Genomic DNA, 14,406 nt, shown 5'->3' with positions numbered 1-14,406 from the left:
ACGCCAGAGCAATAGGCGGCACCGCGGAGGGCCACAGCCCCGACCAAGCTTTCAGCGAGCTCTACTGCGCTTGCGCGGAAGGATGCGGCGCTCTGTACTAGTTCTACCGACTGGCTCTAGATTTGTGTAGTCCTCCCCATCCTGACGCCCTCTAGGTGTTTTGGACTTCCGTTCCCATCAGCCCCAGCCAACATGGCCACTGGTCAGGAATGCTGGGAATTGTAGTCCTAAAAAAAAAAAAAACCAGGACAGGGTACCAGGTTGGGGAAGGTTGGTTTGGCGGCTTGTTCTGCCAGCTGTTATAACTAGCATGGAAGGAAATCTAAATAAACTACGCACCTTTGAGATTAAACGCTTCGAATGGAGAAAGCCAGCGAAAGCATCTGAGATCCATCATGGAGCTTTACAGTAGTTGAAATCCCTAGTCCACAAAACCTTATGCCATAATACGTTTGTTAAGTCTTTAAGGGCACAATCTTCCACATGTTTAGACTGAAAAAAGCCCTACAACTCTCAGCATTTCCCAGCCACCCATGCTGGCTGGGGGATGCTGGGAGTTGTAGGATGTTTTTCTGTCTAAACAGGCAGAGGATTGCGAGCTTACCCACTGTTTTAACTACCTCGATTCTGAGTACTCCAAAGGGATAAAGTGTGGCAAGCAGTAACAAATCCACATTAAGTAATCTTTAGCATGCAGTTTGGGCATAACTTTTTCTCCCTCCACCCCCCGGTTTTGACCAGCAAGTCAAAGACCAAAATACATATACAATCATAAAATACTTTACCTATTCAAGTTATGAGGGGAGCTCATAACCATTCCTGGAAAGGAATACATACATGAATAATCCCCCAACCCTGCCTCAAATTCTCCTCTTAGTCACTCTCCACATAGACAGTACTGTTAAACTGGGAGGTAGAACTTCCGAAAGACCATTCTCTAGGATGTCCCTCCACCCATCACAACTAACTTAACTCCCCTTAATGAAAAGAATTGTGATGGACTGTTTGTAGGAGAAAACATCAAGTAACACTGCAAATCTGCTATATCACTTTCACAATTTTGAGTCTAGTCCAAAGTTTTGGGAGAGATAGGAGGCTGCTTTGCATGCACACAGAACTTGCAAGTAAAGTTTAAAAGGGAATCATAGAATCATAGAATAGTGGGGTTGGAAGGGGCCTACAAGACCATCGAGTCCAACCCCCTGTTCAATGCAGGAATCCAAGTCAGAGCATCCCTGACAGAGGGCTGTCCAGCCTCATCTTGAATGCCTCCAATGTGGGAGAGCCCACCACCTTGTCGTATTGCTCTAACAGTCAGGACGTTTTTCCTGATGTTCAGCCGGAATCTGGCTTCCTGTAACTTGAGCCCATTATTCTGTGTCCGTGGTCAGGGTACTTCAAAATACCAGAATTATACAATCAGAGTGTCCTTCAAGACAGGGCAGTGCATTTTCTTCTTCGAGGTGGATGTGTGACAGTTTAGCTCTGAGTGGGTGGGTGCGAATGTTCAGTCCAATCACTTATGAATCTCTTGATAAAAAAGCCAGTTTCCAAAAGTCTATTTGTGTCACACTGAGAGCGACCAGAAAAAAAAGTGTAATGGGGTGAAGGATACATGCCACTATTAAGAAACCATGTGTATGAGCCCCAGCAGCGTAGCCAAGTCATTTGTAGTGTTAGAGGGGCCTGGAGATCCATAATGCTTGCTTAACTTCATTATTGGTGCAATTCCCATGGCAGTAAGCCTCTGAGCATGTGCAGATGAGTCAAAAGGCCGATAACAGCCTTCTTGGTGCATTCCTTGCTAATGAGGAGAGTCTTTATCTCTGATGGGCCTGAGAAGCAGAGTTTGTTTACCTTAAAAGCTGCAGGTAGCTATGCTTGAGAACTAAGTGCTGTTAGTTTATGCTGGGAATGGATGCTAGGGGCGCGTGCTGCTGTTACACTGCTTATTGCTAACCTGTAGGGTATAAGACCCATTGTACCCAATGGCTCATGCTTCAGAGAAGCTGTCTGATCCAACCACTGAGCATGCCTGTGTGCTGTGAGTTACCCAATAAAGTACTCCTTGTAAGCAAACCTTTGAGTTTGATTTATCACTGTCTTGGCACTTCTAACCTAAGAGTTCAATGCCCACTGCAAGGGCGACACACCATGGTTCTTGCAGGCCACTACAATAGTCCTTTGCAACCCACTTCGTGCCCACTTGCAGCACTGCAAATCTTCATAGATGAGGGGTCTATGAACCCCTCATGTGGGGTCTAGGGGCCAAATCTGACCCAAGAAAGATGACATTACCCCACTCCTTCCTTCTCCCTTATGCTGCCACTGCAGCTTCATGTCATCAGTTCCCAGAAGAAGTACAGTGGAGCAGGAAGAATAACCTCCACCTTGCCAAAGGATAGGAGTGAGAAGGGAATGTGAGAGTGGCTGCTATGCACCAAACCACGTGGCTTTCCTATTTCCTTTCTTGAAATAAGGTTGTGGCATGACCAAAAAGAAAAGCTTCCCAGCAGACACAGACAGAAAACACGAGTAGCTCAGAAGCTTAAATCAGGAGGAGGTAAGAGTTCAGCAAACCAAGAGGTTAGAGGGAAATTAAAGTGTTGGACTAAGACGTGGGAAATCTGGGTTCTAGTCCCCACTCAGCCATGAAGCTCACTGGGTGATTTTGGGCCAGTCACTGAGTCGCAACCTAACCCACCTCATAAGGTTGTTGTGAGGATAAAATGGAGAGGGGGAGGACCATGTAAGCCATCGTGGGTTCCCTGCAAGAGGAAAAAGGGCAGGATATAAATTTAATGATAAATAAAAATTCTGGGAGATGGATGATGGCAGCAACAACAGGATGACTCACAACAGTAGCACAAGTGTTTAATTCTGGATCCATTCAGCACACAGGTTAACTACTGTTCTTTCCATGAGGAAAGATGAGAAGCCACGAACTGGAAAGAAGATTCTGGGCTTCCTACAAGACCATTTTGTCATGTGCTGCTCCTGCTGTCACTTCTATTTTCATTCCAAGTTGGTAGCCCTCTACAGAAGGCTTTCAGTCTCCATCTGCAAATCACTCAGCTAAAGTGAGAGGATGCTTCCATAGTACCCAGAATTATTCCACTGTCACAGTAGCAATCCAAAGACACCCTTCTGAAAGAATTCTATCAGGATGTGAGGCATTTCTCTGACTGTGTTCCCCACACAGTTGGGCAAACTTGATCAAGAATCTTCCTTCTCTTGGAAGCTGGAATTAAAACAAAAACCAAGTCATAAATATCATGAGTCATGAATAATATCATGGATGTTACTGATACTGGATAGAAAACCCATAGGATCACCAACAACATGGATAGAACTATTTCACAGAGGATAAGAGGATGAATGACACTACACACCCCAACACTATGAACAACCTCTCCCACTGGTTTCATGTAGAAGTTGAATAATGTAAAGGACAAGACGGATCCTTGCAGGATCCCAAAAGCCAATGACCATGAGGATGTCCCCCAAATATCATCTTCTGAGGCCTATTCTCCAGGAATGATTGGCGCCATCATAAAACAGTGCCTCCAATACCGATCCTCAATATGTGACTCATATAGATCAAAAGCCACTGAGAGGTCCAGGAGAACCAACCGGGATGCACTCAGTTCCCAGCATAGATTGTCTACCAAGACAACCAAAGCCAGGCCAACAACCAGACCAAATGATGCAATCTTAATAACGTTTGCCGCACACATCCCTTGACAACTCAATTGGAAGGGTAGAGACAAGCTCATGGTGACAACAATTTAGTAGAGGGAGGCCAAGACATTTTTAAATCAGGGTTGGGGGAACGCAGGTTTACAATTTTAAACTCAGGACCGGGGCTAAATCCAGCCCTCTGGGGTACCCCAGATGACCATGCCCCCTATCCCTGGCCCCACCCTCTTCCCCCAACCACTGATCGTTTGGTGGTTCCCTGGCTTTTGTGCTGTTTTTCCCCCCATTCTAAATGGTTGAGATGCTTATTCTAAGGCAGCTACTGGCAATAACAGCTTTAAACTACAATATGCTATTGGGGGGGGCACCCATTTTGCTTTGGCCCCGTCCCCTTCGCCCCCTGCTCGCCACTGGAATGCGCCCCCTGAGAGCATCTCTGAAATAGCATTCGGCCCTTGGGCTGAAAGAGGTTCCCCACCCCTGCTGTAAAGCAAATCGAACGGGGTTGAGAGAGGAAACGCATGAATAATCTGTTAGCCGGAGGTTCCTTACTTGCACTGGATGCAGGTGTAGAAGACTGTCTGCCCTTCATCTGCAGACCTCATCTGTCGGGTATGGTATGCCATGCCTTCGTGCCCACACCGGATACACTTGCGGTCAATCTGAAAGGATTGAAGAGGATTAGATGTGGGATGGGCTTTCCTCTCTGCTTACAGGCAACTGAGATGGTGCTGGTGTGCCAGTCTCTCCAGCCCCTCAGAAATTGGCTCCTCCTTTCTGATAGCTTCTCCATTTGTCTATAGGGGCAAGTCCCGGCCTTCTGCAGATTAATAGGAAGCTGCCCTATATTGAGTCAGACCTCTGGTCCATCTAGCCCACTACTGTTGACAGGGTTTCAGGCAGCATTCTTTCTTAGCCCTACCTGGAGATGCTGGGGATCGAACCAGGGACATTCTGCATGCAAAGCAGGTGCTCTACCACTAAGCTAGACTGCACAGCATTCTGTTTCTTTATGGCAGGGGTTTTGTACGACTGGATGAGGGCCAACTGATCCACTGGAATATGAGACCACACCCACAGTTTCTCACCCCTGACAAGAACATCATCACCACAACATCATGAATGTCATCTCTCCTACTCCTCTTCCTGATGGGCACCAGCCACTGGCGAGTGAAGTCAACCCCAGCCAGAGAAACACTGCAAGGGCAGGGGGGAGGGGGAGGAGCATACGTTCACTTTCTAATATCTCCCTGCATCCATCTTGCCAATGCAAGGAGCACTGATTTGCTTTGGGTTTGCCTTCTGCACATGAGGGAATTTCAGTGGCAAGTTAAGGCCGGATCAATAGGCCACCTGTAGCCCTCCAGATCTTTTGGCCTACAATTCCCTTGGTCCTTCAACATGGTTGGCCAAAACATCTGGAGGGCCACAAGTTGCCCACTCCCATGATAGTGTGTAAGCACACCAGTCTATTTGCAGCTTCTTGGCCGTAAGCACAACTGCATTATATAGAGTGTGATAGGAGGAACCATGGGGTCCTATTTGGGTCCCCAAGGGGCTTGATATGGCCGTCAGCCTTATGTTTAATACCACTGGCCTACGGTTAGCCCTACAATGCCAGGCCACAGAGGCAGGGAATACAAAGATGGTAGTGCTCCAGTTCCTTTATGGCAGGGGTGGAGAACCTTTGGCCCTCCAGATGTTTTTAGACTCTGACTCTCATCAGCTCCAACCAGCACAGCCAATTGTCAGAGATGATAGGAGGAAGTCCAACAAGATCTGGAGGCCACCGGTTCCCCACCCCTCCTCCTTCATGTGGTGGCTGCTAAGCAACGGAGTTGTTCTGTCTCCGCCTGGAGGCCAAAGAAAAGATTTCTAGGCCAAATTTCTAAGGCGGTGGTTGCTAGGCAACTCAAAAGCTGTGCCACAATTGTCCCTTTTCTTTTCTAGCTACAGTGCTAGGCCTGAAACAGAGACTGTAGTATCACCTGTTTTTGTGGCTTGTGGAACTACAAGACTTGATGTTGAGTTCAGTTCCTGCTGTTGTGATTATTATCATTTTGACATTTGCATTTAGTGATATAAAACAGGAATTCTCTTATAAGCTCTGACTGCAAGTTCTACCTTCCAGTTCTCCCCACCTCCTCTGACTGCAAGCACAGCTGAAACAAACTTCTGCCTGAACTTAGAATGGACCCATCTGGAATGTCAAAACATTGAAAAACTCCTAGAATTCCAAGCTTAACTCCCAGATTACAAATCTGGGAATTTCAGCCCCACATTTTGTTCCTGCCATTTGTCAGCCACATCTCATGAGTAGAACCCAAAGGCTGTTGTTGGATTCCAAGATCCACACTGAAAATTTCAAATCCAAGAGATGGGTTCTGAATCTTTCCAACTCGTATTTTAAAACTTGCATCTCAAAATATAAAGTTGCCAGATTCAGACTGTAATCATCTTTCATGCTGCCCACCACCAAAGCAGCCTTTCCCAAACTGGTACCCCCCAGATGTGTTGGACAACTTCCATCATCCCCAGCCATTGGAGACACTGGGAGTTATAGTCTAACACATCTGGAGGGCACCAGGTTGGGAAAGGCTGACCTACAGCCTAGCTGTAGGCAGCGAACAGCAAAGCTGTGATAACTGACACAATCTGTGTGCCACTGCACCCCAATAATTTGGGGCTACATACTTGTTTTCCTTTAGGATTAAAGTGGAGTGCTTGTTCAGAGATGGTGGGTGGGGGTGAAGCTCTTCCAGTGGTGGGTGGGGGTGAAGGCAAAAGGAGCAGGGCCAAACTACCAGCATATTTTAGCTGAAAGCTCTCACTGCCAGTAGCTAAGCCTTAGGAGAGGCATTTCAACCTTTTAGAATGGGGAAAAACTGTGCAGATGCTGGGAAACCACCAAACTATTTGGGGGCAGAGAGGAAAAGTGGAAATCACCCAGTGACGTGAAAAAGGGGATGGGGCCTTTGGGGGAACCCCAGAGGACCATGCTTGGCCTCAGGTTCAACACCCCTGGATTAAAGGAACAATTATTTTTGGAATCCTTTGCCAGAGACAATTGGACGATTATTAATATAAGTATTATTTCCTCTCCCCATTCGCTCACCAATGGTCCTTTGACTGCTTTTCCTTCATCCATTGTATAAGATTTCGCATCTATCCTGTTGAATGTGATGGATGTATGGATAACTCTCCTTTCAAAATCTGTGTAGAGAACAGAAGAAATAACTGAGAACAGGTTAATTCAAGCTTATAAGTCCCCCCTAATATTCTTGACATTTTACCACCCCCTACCCCCCTTTGTGAGAGTACATGGCTACTGGCATTAAAGTGGCTTTCTTTCCCTGTGCTCTCCTCTTCCTTTCCAAAGTTCTGCTAGACATTACTCTAGCTTTATAAGCTGTAGGCCTAGTTCTTACAAACAGCAGATCAGATGGTAAATTCATTACTTGACTGTACCACTTCAGAGTTCAGGTGGGAGTTCATATGTTTGAATGCTCCCACATAAGGATCCCTGTATACAGAAATCTAAAATGTCAAGAAGACTAGGCTAGGCCCGTTCTCCCTGACAACTAGTTTTCTAGACCAAGGGATTTCTATTCTGGTTTTTGTTTGGTGGAGCATTTAGTCATGTGCAGTCCAATGTCATACAGTCCAGACACAGATTTACAACCTTATCTGCTGTTTGTAAGAACTAAATCCAACTTTGACTTAGATGAAATGCCATGTCTCCATATTTAAACATCAGGAGAATTAAAAATCTGCATTATGCCAAAGGAGGAGGGCAAGAGACGTAGTCGAAATCAAAGAGAAAAGAATTCTTGGGAGAGCAAGCAAGATGAAAGCAGGTGATGATGGGGTGCGCAGAGGAGATCAGCACATCCCTTGGTCCAGTGATGTAATTCTGGACTACGTAGTGTGGGAGGATGCTCCTTCTATCACCTGGCCTGTAGAAACCATCCCCATGCCCCCGCTTGTTATTCCTCTTCATTCCCTACCCCCTTTCCCTTTTTGTATGTCATTTCAATTGCATGCAAGCCACTCTAGGAGCTTTCATGGCTGAAGAGCAGGACAAAAACGTCTATAATTTATGTATTTATTTAAAACAAATCCAACAACTCTGGTCTCCATCAGTGGCTACTCTGCAGGATATAGGACTTCAATTCATTACAATTTATACTGATTCCAGTAGAGGTCTTGCATATTGTACATGGAAGAATGGAGCCAAAAATATTTGGCAGTTTTTATTGAATGAAATTGACTTTTAAGACTGTATGAATTTAGGATGGACTGATCTGTAAATTATTGCTTCAAGGGCCCACATAAAAGGCTGAAGAATCAAGTTAATGGAATCAGATTGGGATGGGGATGAGAATTGCTATCCTCTTTTAATGAACCTAGATTCCCCAAAGAATAGTGGTGGGTGCAGGTATTTACATAGCTGTTCCACTACTGAAGTTGAGGGGGGTGGGTAATTAAGATGAATCCCACTCCTACAGTTATGTCCAGATCTTGGTGCATATAGAACTCCAATACTCCAGGAAAGCTACTCCACCCTCTGAGAATTTCCAATGTGGAGGGACCGAGTCAGACAGAATGAAGTTGAACCTTGTCTACTCTGCTTAGGTGTCTGGTGGGGCTGGCAATCAAAGCATCGGGAAAAGACCCTCACCTTGCACATCAATGAAGAAAGAGCAACAGGGACATGTCACCTTGTCTTGGACACTTGGCAGAGGCAGGACTGCACCACACTCAGGACAGAAATCAAGTTCTGACTCAAAGCAGGAACCACCTTGCTCCATAATTACCAAGGAAAGCAGAGACTGTAGGGGAGGAAAACAGAGGCAGAGTAAGTAGCAAGAATATTCTATTATTTCAGCTACATGAACTTAGGCTTAGCTAGTTCTAACTAGCTTAGCATAGATCTGTCCTACGTTCCCAAACCTTCCAATAACCATCCCATTTCCTTATGCTCAGAATTCTGAAAATGGGCACAAGTAAACAAAGGCTACATTCAGACAGATATGTATTTATTACAGAAATACATCAAATGCTCCCAAATGATAACAAACTTGGTGGGGGATCATTCGAACTTGACATCCTCCAGGAACATCCTATATGCAGATGTTTTGCTATTATAATAGATGGTATCGTGAGCTAATCTTACTAAAAAGAACTGGAAATGCTGTGCTGGCTGCCTACAGTGCCAGAACATTCCTGAAGGGAATAGGTCTTTCACTACTCCCTGTCTAGGATCTCAGGACCTCTGGGAATTTGAAAAGTGGAAAGGGAAATGCAACTCCGTCACCCAGTACAGCAATGTATCACTCCCACTTGCAGATGAGCTGCTACTAGTTGGGCTGGGAGTGATGCTTCTCTACCCATTGCTCAGCACTTCTAAAACTGGCCTACAGAGTGCACTTGGACAGCTCTCCCAAGCTCCTCAATGGAAAAAAACTGCAATAGTACCTCACACTAACAACCACTGGAAACAGGAGGGGATCTTCTATTCCTATTTAGAATTCAAAGGTCCAGGCAGCTCCTGTACCTTTGGGAACTGAATGTCCAAAGGTGTGGCTTTCCCCATCACAGAGCTTTAGTGACTGGGGGAGGGGAGTGGGGGGAGAGAGAAGGGAAAGAAGAGCCACTTTTGTTGCAAGAATGTTCCCTTGTGTTCCCTTCAAGGGACAGGAACCCAGTCCAGCTCTGCTTCTGCCAGTTCAGTCTTACATCAGTCTTCCCCAACCTGGTACCCTCCAGAGGTTTTGGACTACAACCACCATTGATCACTGGCCATCAACCCCATCTGGCATGGCCAGTGATCAATGGGAGTTGTAGTCCAAAACCTCTGGAGGGCACCTGGTTGGGGAAGGGTGTCCTATACGACCCACTATCTCTGATGACAGGGGGTGCAGGGTGGCCTTCATCTCCTGTCCACACTCTCTAGGGATTTAGAAGAGGAGACAGAGCTCCTACACTTTTGAGAATGTCTGCAAATGCCGCTTCTGCACTCTCACTGCTGCCGGATGAGGAAACTCTCTATAAAGCAACCTTCCCCAACCAGGTGCCCTCCAGAGGTTTTGGACTACAGCTCCCGTCAGCCCCACTCAGTATGGCCAATGGTCTGGGATGATGGGAATTGTAGTCCAAAACCTCTGCAGGGCATCAAGTTGGGGAAGGCTGCTATACAGTTTTATGCAATTCGTGCAGCGCAACCCTAAGGCGCGTTTATCCAGCAACTGGAACGGACCGTGCTCCCCGCTAAAGGGGGTTTAGGCTTGAGCCGTGAGAACAACCCCCGCCCCCCAATCGGACTAATGGTCCGACTCCTCCCGAGCTCCCTCCAGTTCACTCACCTGTTTATCTCCCAGCGCCCAGCGCAGCCCCGCGCGTGGCGCTCTCAGAGAACGCTTCCTGGAAAGACAAGCTCAGGAGCACAGAGCGCCCGCTCTTCAAGAGCAGTAGTAGTAGAAGGAAGGCGATAGAGCGTCTCCATCCATCCATCGTGGAAGCTTCCGGTTCTGTAGAGTTTTCCTTTACGATGAACCTAGCCGAGTTGTTTACTCCGACTAAAGCCGAAATCATATGTACATTTACTGAGTGAGTGAGCGAGCGAGCCCCGTTTAAGTTAGTGAGACTCGCTTCTGAGTTAACACACATAGGATCAGACTCAGGAAGCTGTCTTATGAACCTGGGGTGTTGCTAGGTTCTTAAAAGATTCGGGGCACAGGCCCATAACACAAATGTGCATACACACACACACACACACACACACACGAGTCTAAGTGCACATCTAATATGTGTGGGGTGTGTGTAGAGATTAAAGGTAAAGGTGTCCCAACCAGTCGTGTCCGACTCTAGGGTGCGGTGCTCATCCCCGTTTCTAAGCCAAAGAGCCAGCGCTGTCCGAAGACGCTTCCGTGGTCATGTGGCCACCATGACTGAACACCGAGGTGCACGGAACGCTGTTACCTTTCCCGCCGCGGCGGTACCTATTTATCTACTTGCAATTTCTTGCTTTTGAACTGCTAGGTTGGCAGGAGCTGGGACTGAAGACGGGAGCTCACTCTGTCACGCGGCACTCAGGTCTCGAACTACTGTCCTGCCGATCTTCCAGTCTGCAGTTCAGCGTCTTAACCACTAAGCCACCATGTAGAGATTACATACATACATAAGAAGCGTGCACTGACCCCCCACCACACTTCAACTCGGACCCCGATTCAGCATTTTGGAAAAAATCCCGCTTCTGCTCCGGCCAATTTGTAGTCAGACCACTTCAGCTCAGCACCAAACCTGAGTCAAGATTTGGAAAAATGAGTCGTCATGCTTCCTGTTGACTGCCATGGGAAATTAGAAAAAAAACAAACTGTTAACTTTTTTTCTCTTGGTCAGAACTGGATGATAATTTCAGGCACAGTAGCCCCCTAGAAGGGGATTACACCTGCCCAATGTCAGAAAAATAGGTGCAGGGTTTATATTTTAATTTTCTTTTAAAGGGAACTGCCAATAGCATTTTTATTCCTTGGAAGAATTGGATACAAATTTCAGGATTCATTGCCCCATCAGAGGAGATCCTGTCTGCCAAATTTCAGAATGCTAGCCACAAGGGTTTTCGTGCAAGGGTGGCCTTGACATTTTGAGATCTCCAAAAGAGGACATACTTATTTCCCTATGTTCCTTGTGGACCATGGTTCTGAAAAGTACAGACAGCCTACAGTTGTCCCTAAGTAAGAAACCAGCAAAGTTTCAGAAGGACAGATGCAGCAGTTCATGTGGAAGGGGAGTTCTCCAATTTGGGGGAGGGAGTGATTTGCATTCATTCATTTTCTATACCGCTCTCGCTTTCCCTTCCCTTCACCCCTTCCCCAATAGTTTTTTAATAAATTTGTATGAAAATGCTCAGGTCATTAGAGGTGTCCCCAGGCAAGAAACCTGCAAAGTTTCTGAAGGATATACATGCATGCAAATTTAGAATTACTAGAATTTATTTACATTTCACCAATGTTAACAGGAGGTGAGAAGGTGCTATTACACTCATGTCCTGCTTGTGGGTTTCCTATGGGCATCTGGTTGGCCACTATGTGAACAGAATGCTGGACTAGAAGGACCTTGGTCTGATGCAGCACGGCTGTTCCTATGTTCTTATATATAGAGTGCCTCTGAGCATGTGCAGAATGTTTTTCTTTCACCACTGAGCACTTACATTGTCCCCTTACCAATTCCATTCCCCTCCATGCAACCATCCCTCCTCATCCTACCATCCTCCAGCAACTCTTCATCAAAGCAGATGTCTTGTTTTGTGGAACTCCTCTCTACCTCCTGCTTGTTATGCACAAGCTCTCATTGAATCTTCCTCCCCATAACTTCATTTGTGCCAAGAGTTCACCAGAATTCAGCCAATGAGTCTGTTTTCAAAACTAGGGCTAAGTTATGGAGAAACTCTGAGCATGTACTAAGTGCCTTTCCCTCACCACAGAAGCTAGAGTTCATGCACAATAAAACACACACACACACAAATGACAAAACATGCATAGGACTGAGATGAAAGGGTAGCCAATTCATTAGATGGAATTGGCTAGGCACTGTATTAAGCCTGCAGTACCATGCTGACAACTCCGGACTTATTTCTGAGTAAACACGCAGAACATCAAGGTGCAAACCTCCCTGCAAAAGTAACTTGTGCTGGAATCCTTGTACACATTCCTGAGGGTAAACCTCATTAAACATAATGGAGCTTCTGAGTAGGCATACACAGGATTGCATAAATTAGCAGTATTGATCTCCCCTCCACTTAAAAAACAAACCCCAAACTCCTGTTTTCTAATTAAAGCTTTCTGCTCATAGGAACACAGGAAGCTGCCTTATACCGAGTCAGACCCTGGGTCCATCTAGCACAGTATTGTTGACACTGACTGGCAGCAGCAGCTCTCCAGAGTTTCAGCCAGGATTCTTTCCTAGCCCTACCTGGAGATGCTGGGGGTTGAACCTGGGACCTTCTGCATGCCAAGCATGTGCTCCGCCACTGAGCCACAGCCCTTCCTATAGCTGGATACTGGCAACTGATAAACAAAACAGCCCCAGATTTGTTTCTCTGCAACCATGTGAACCTGCTCTTCTCAAAGACTTGAGTGAGGAGAAGGAGAAAAACCAGCCCTCTTGTCTGTTTGTATAAACTCAAATACCGTTCAGAACTTCTCTTGTCCACCAAATAGAATTCTCTTTAAGAATTCCCCAAGATATGCTCTGGGGGGAATAAAGAAGAGAAAGAAAGAAAGAACAGGATAGAGGACAGGAAGGAAGAAGAAACGAAGAATGGTGATTGCAAATGTGTGCGAGGGTGGGGGGCAGAGAGAATTCCCTAAGCCAAGTGGCTCTTTTCAGAGAGGTAGTACTTAAGAGGAATTTAGGAGGCTGTGCAGGGGTTGCAAGGACTGCAGTACTTAAATGAACTTTATGAGGTGAGGTGGCTGAGGACTTTTCTAGCTTTTTTAAAACCATAGAACCTATTTAAAAACCCCAGCAGTTTCTCGATCATGACGCCATATAGTCCTAACCCTCCCTTTGGGACTGAGTCCTACAGCTATTTTGGAGAAATTAAAGTGGAGGGGGAGAAAGAAGTTTGTGGAGGCTGACTGGATCCTTTGCTATACTGAAGCTACTAAACTTCTGCAGAAGCCAGTTCGGGGCAGTAAAATCAGGTGCTGTGTGAAATACCACTATTTCACATGGAGCTCTTTCTTCCCTTCCTTCTCTTCAAAATTTCACTGCAGGCAAGCTCCCAACAGTGGGCATGTAAAGCAGAAAAGAAAAGTAGAGGGAGAGAGGGTTTTTGCACCTCAAAAAAAACCCTACACCAGAGATTAGGGATAGTGACCTTAAGTACCTTCTGATTAGGATCTCTAATCCCCTGGGTGACTGGACAGTTTTTACTTTTTGTTTTAGACTTTGAGAAAAGGAAGCTCTACACATGGCTAGCACGAAAGCCAATGGACCTAACTGTCTAAAATTTGGTAGATTCAGTCATCTCTGTAGGGGCTGCCAGGTCCCCAAATTCCATGCACATATGTGGAAGCCCCCCCCCCCCAATATAGCTCTTTACTTTGACAGATTTTCTTGGAAAAAGCAAATTTTACCTGTGGCTAGCACAAAAGCCACGACACTTTGGCAGGCTCAGTCATCTCTATAGGGGCTGCCAGGTCCCCAAATTCCATGCACATATGTGGAAGCACAAAAAATATATATAGCTCTTTGCTTTGACGCATTTTCTTGAAAAAAGCAAACTTTACCTGTGAGTAGCACAAAAGTCACTGGCTGAAATTTGGCAGATTCCATCAGCTCCATGGGGGCTGCCAGATTTCCAAATTCTATACACTTATGTGGAAGAACAAAGAAATTATAGCTCTTTGCTTTGACACATTTTCTTGAAAAAGGCAAATTTTACCCGTGGCTAGCACAAAGGTCACTAGGCCTACTTGTCTGAAATTTGGCAGGCTCAGTGAGCTCTATGGGGGTTGCCAGATCCCCAAATTCCATGCATGTATGTGGAAGCACAAAAAATTATAGCTCTTTGCTTTGACAGATTTTCTTGAAAATAGCAAATTTTACCTGTGATTAGCACAAAAGCCACTGGACCAAACTGTCTGAAATTTGGCATATCCAATCAGATCCATGGGGGCTACCAAGCCTCAAAATTTCATG

The 14,406-nt window shown here is 46.0% G+C and overlaps 1 protein-coding gene across 1 annotated transcript; it reads right to left on the bottom strand.

Annotated features, from left to right (window-relative positions):
- Nucleotides 1-13: 13 nt before the first annotated feature.
- POLR1H (RNA polymerase I subunit H) lies at nucleotides 14-10,132 on the bottom strand. Its single transcript, XM_084830387.1, has 5 exons — nucleotides 10,065-10,132; nucleotides 8,381-8,531; nucleotides 6,815-6,912; nucleotides 4,252-4,361; nucleotides 14-3,241 (listed from the first exon to the last, which is right to left on the bottom strand). The coding sequence occupies exons 2-5, from the start codon at nucleotides 8,508-8,510 to the stop codon at nucleotides 3,217-3,219; spliced, it is 363 nt and encodes a 120-aa protein (XP_084686513.1). The 5' UTR covers nucleotides 8,511-8,531; nucleotides 10,065-10,132; the 3' UTR covers nucleotides 14-3,216.
- Nucleotides 10,133-14,406: the final 4,274 nt, after the last annotated feature.

This window comes from Heloderma suspectum, chromosome 2, assembly GCF_057233095.1.
Source record: "Heloderma suspectum isolate Gila_16-S chromosome 2, 16-S_ref, whole genome shotgun sequence".
NCBI lineage: Eukaryota > Metazoa > Chordata > Lepidosauria > Squamata > Helodermatidae > Heloderma > Heloderma suspectum.
The sequence above is the reverse complement of the archived record's forward strand: the minus strand, read 5'-3'. Positions and strand labels throughout refer to the sequence as shown.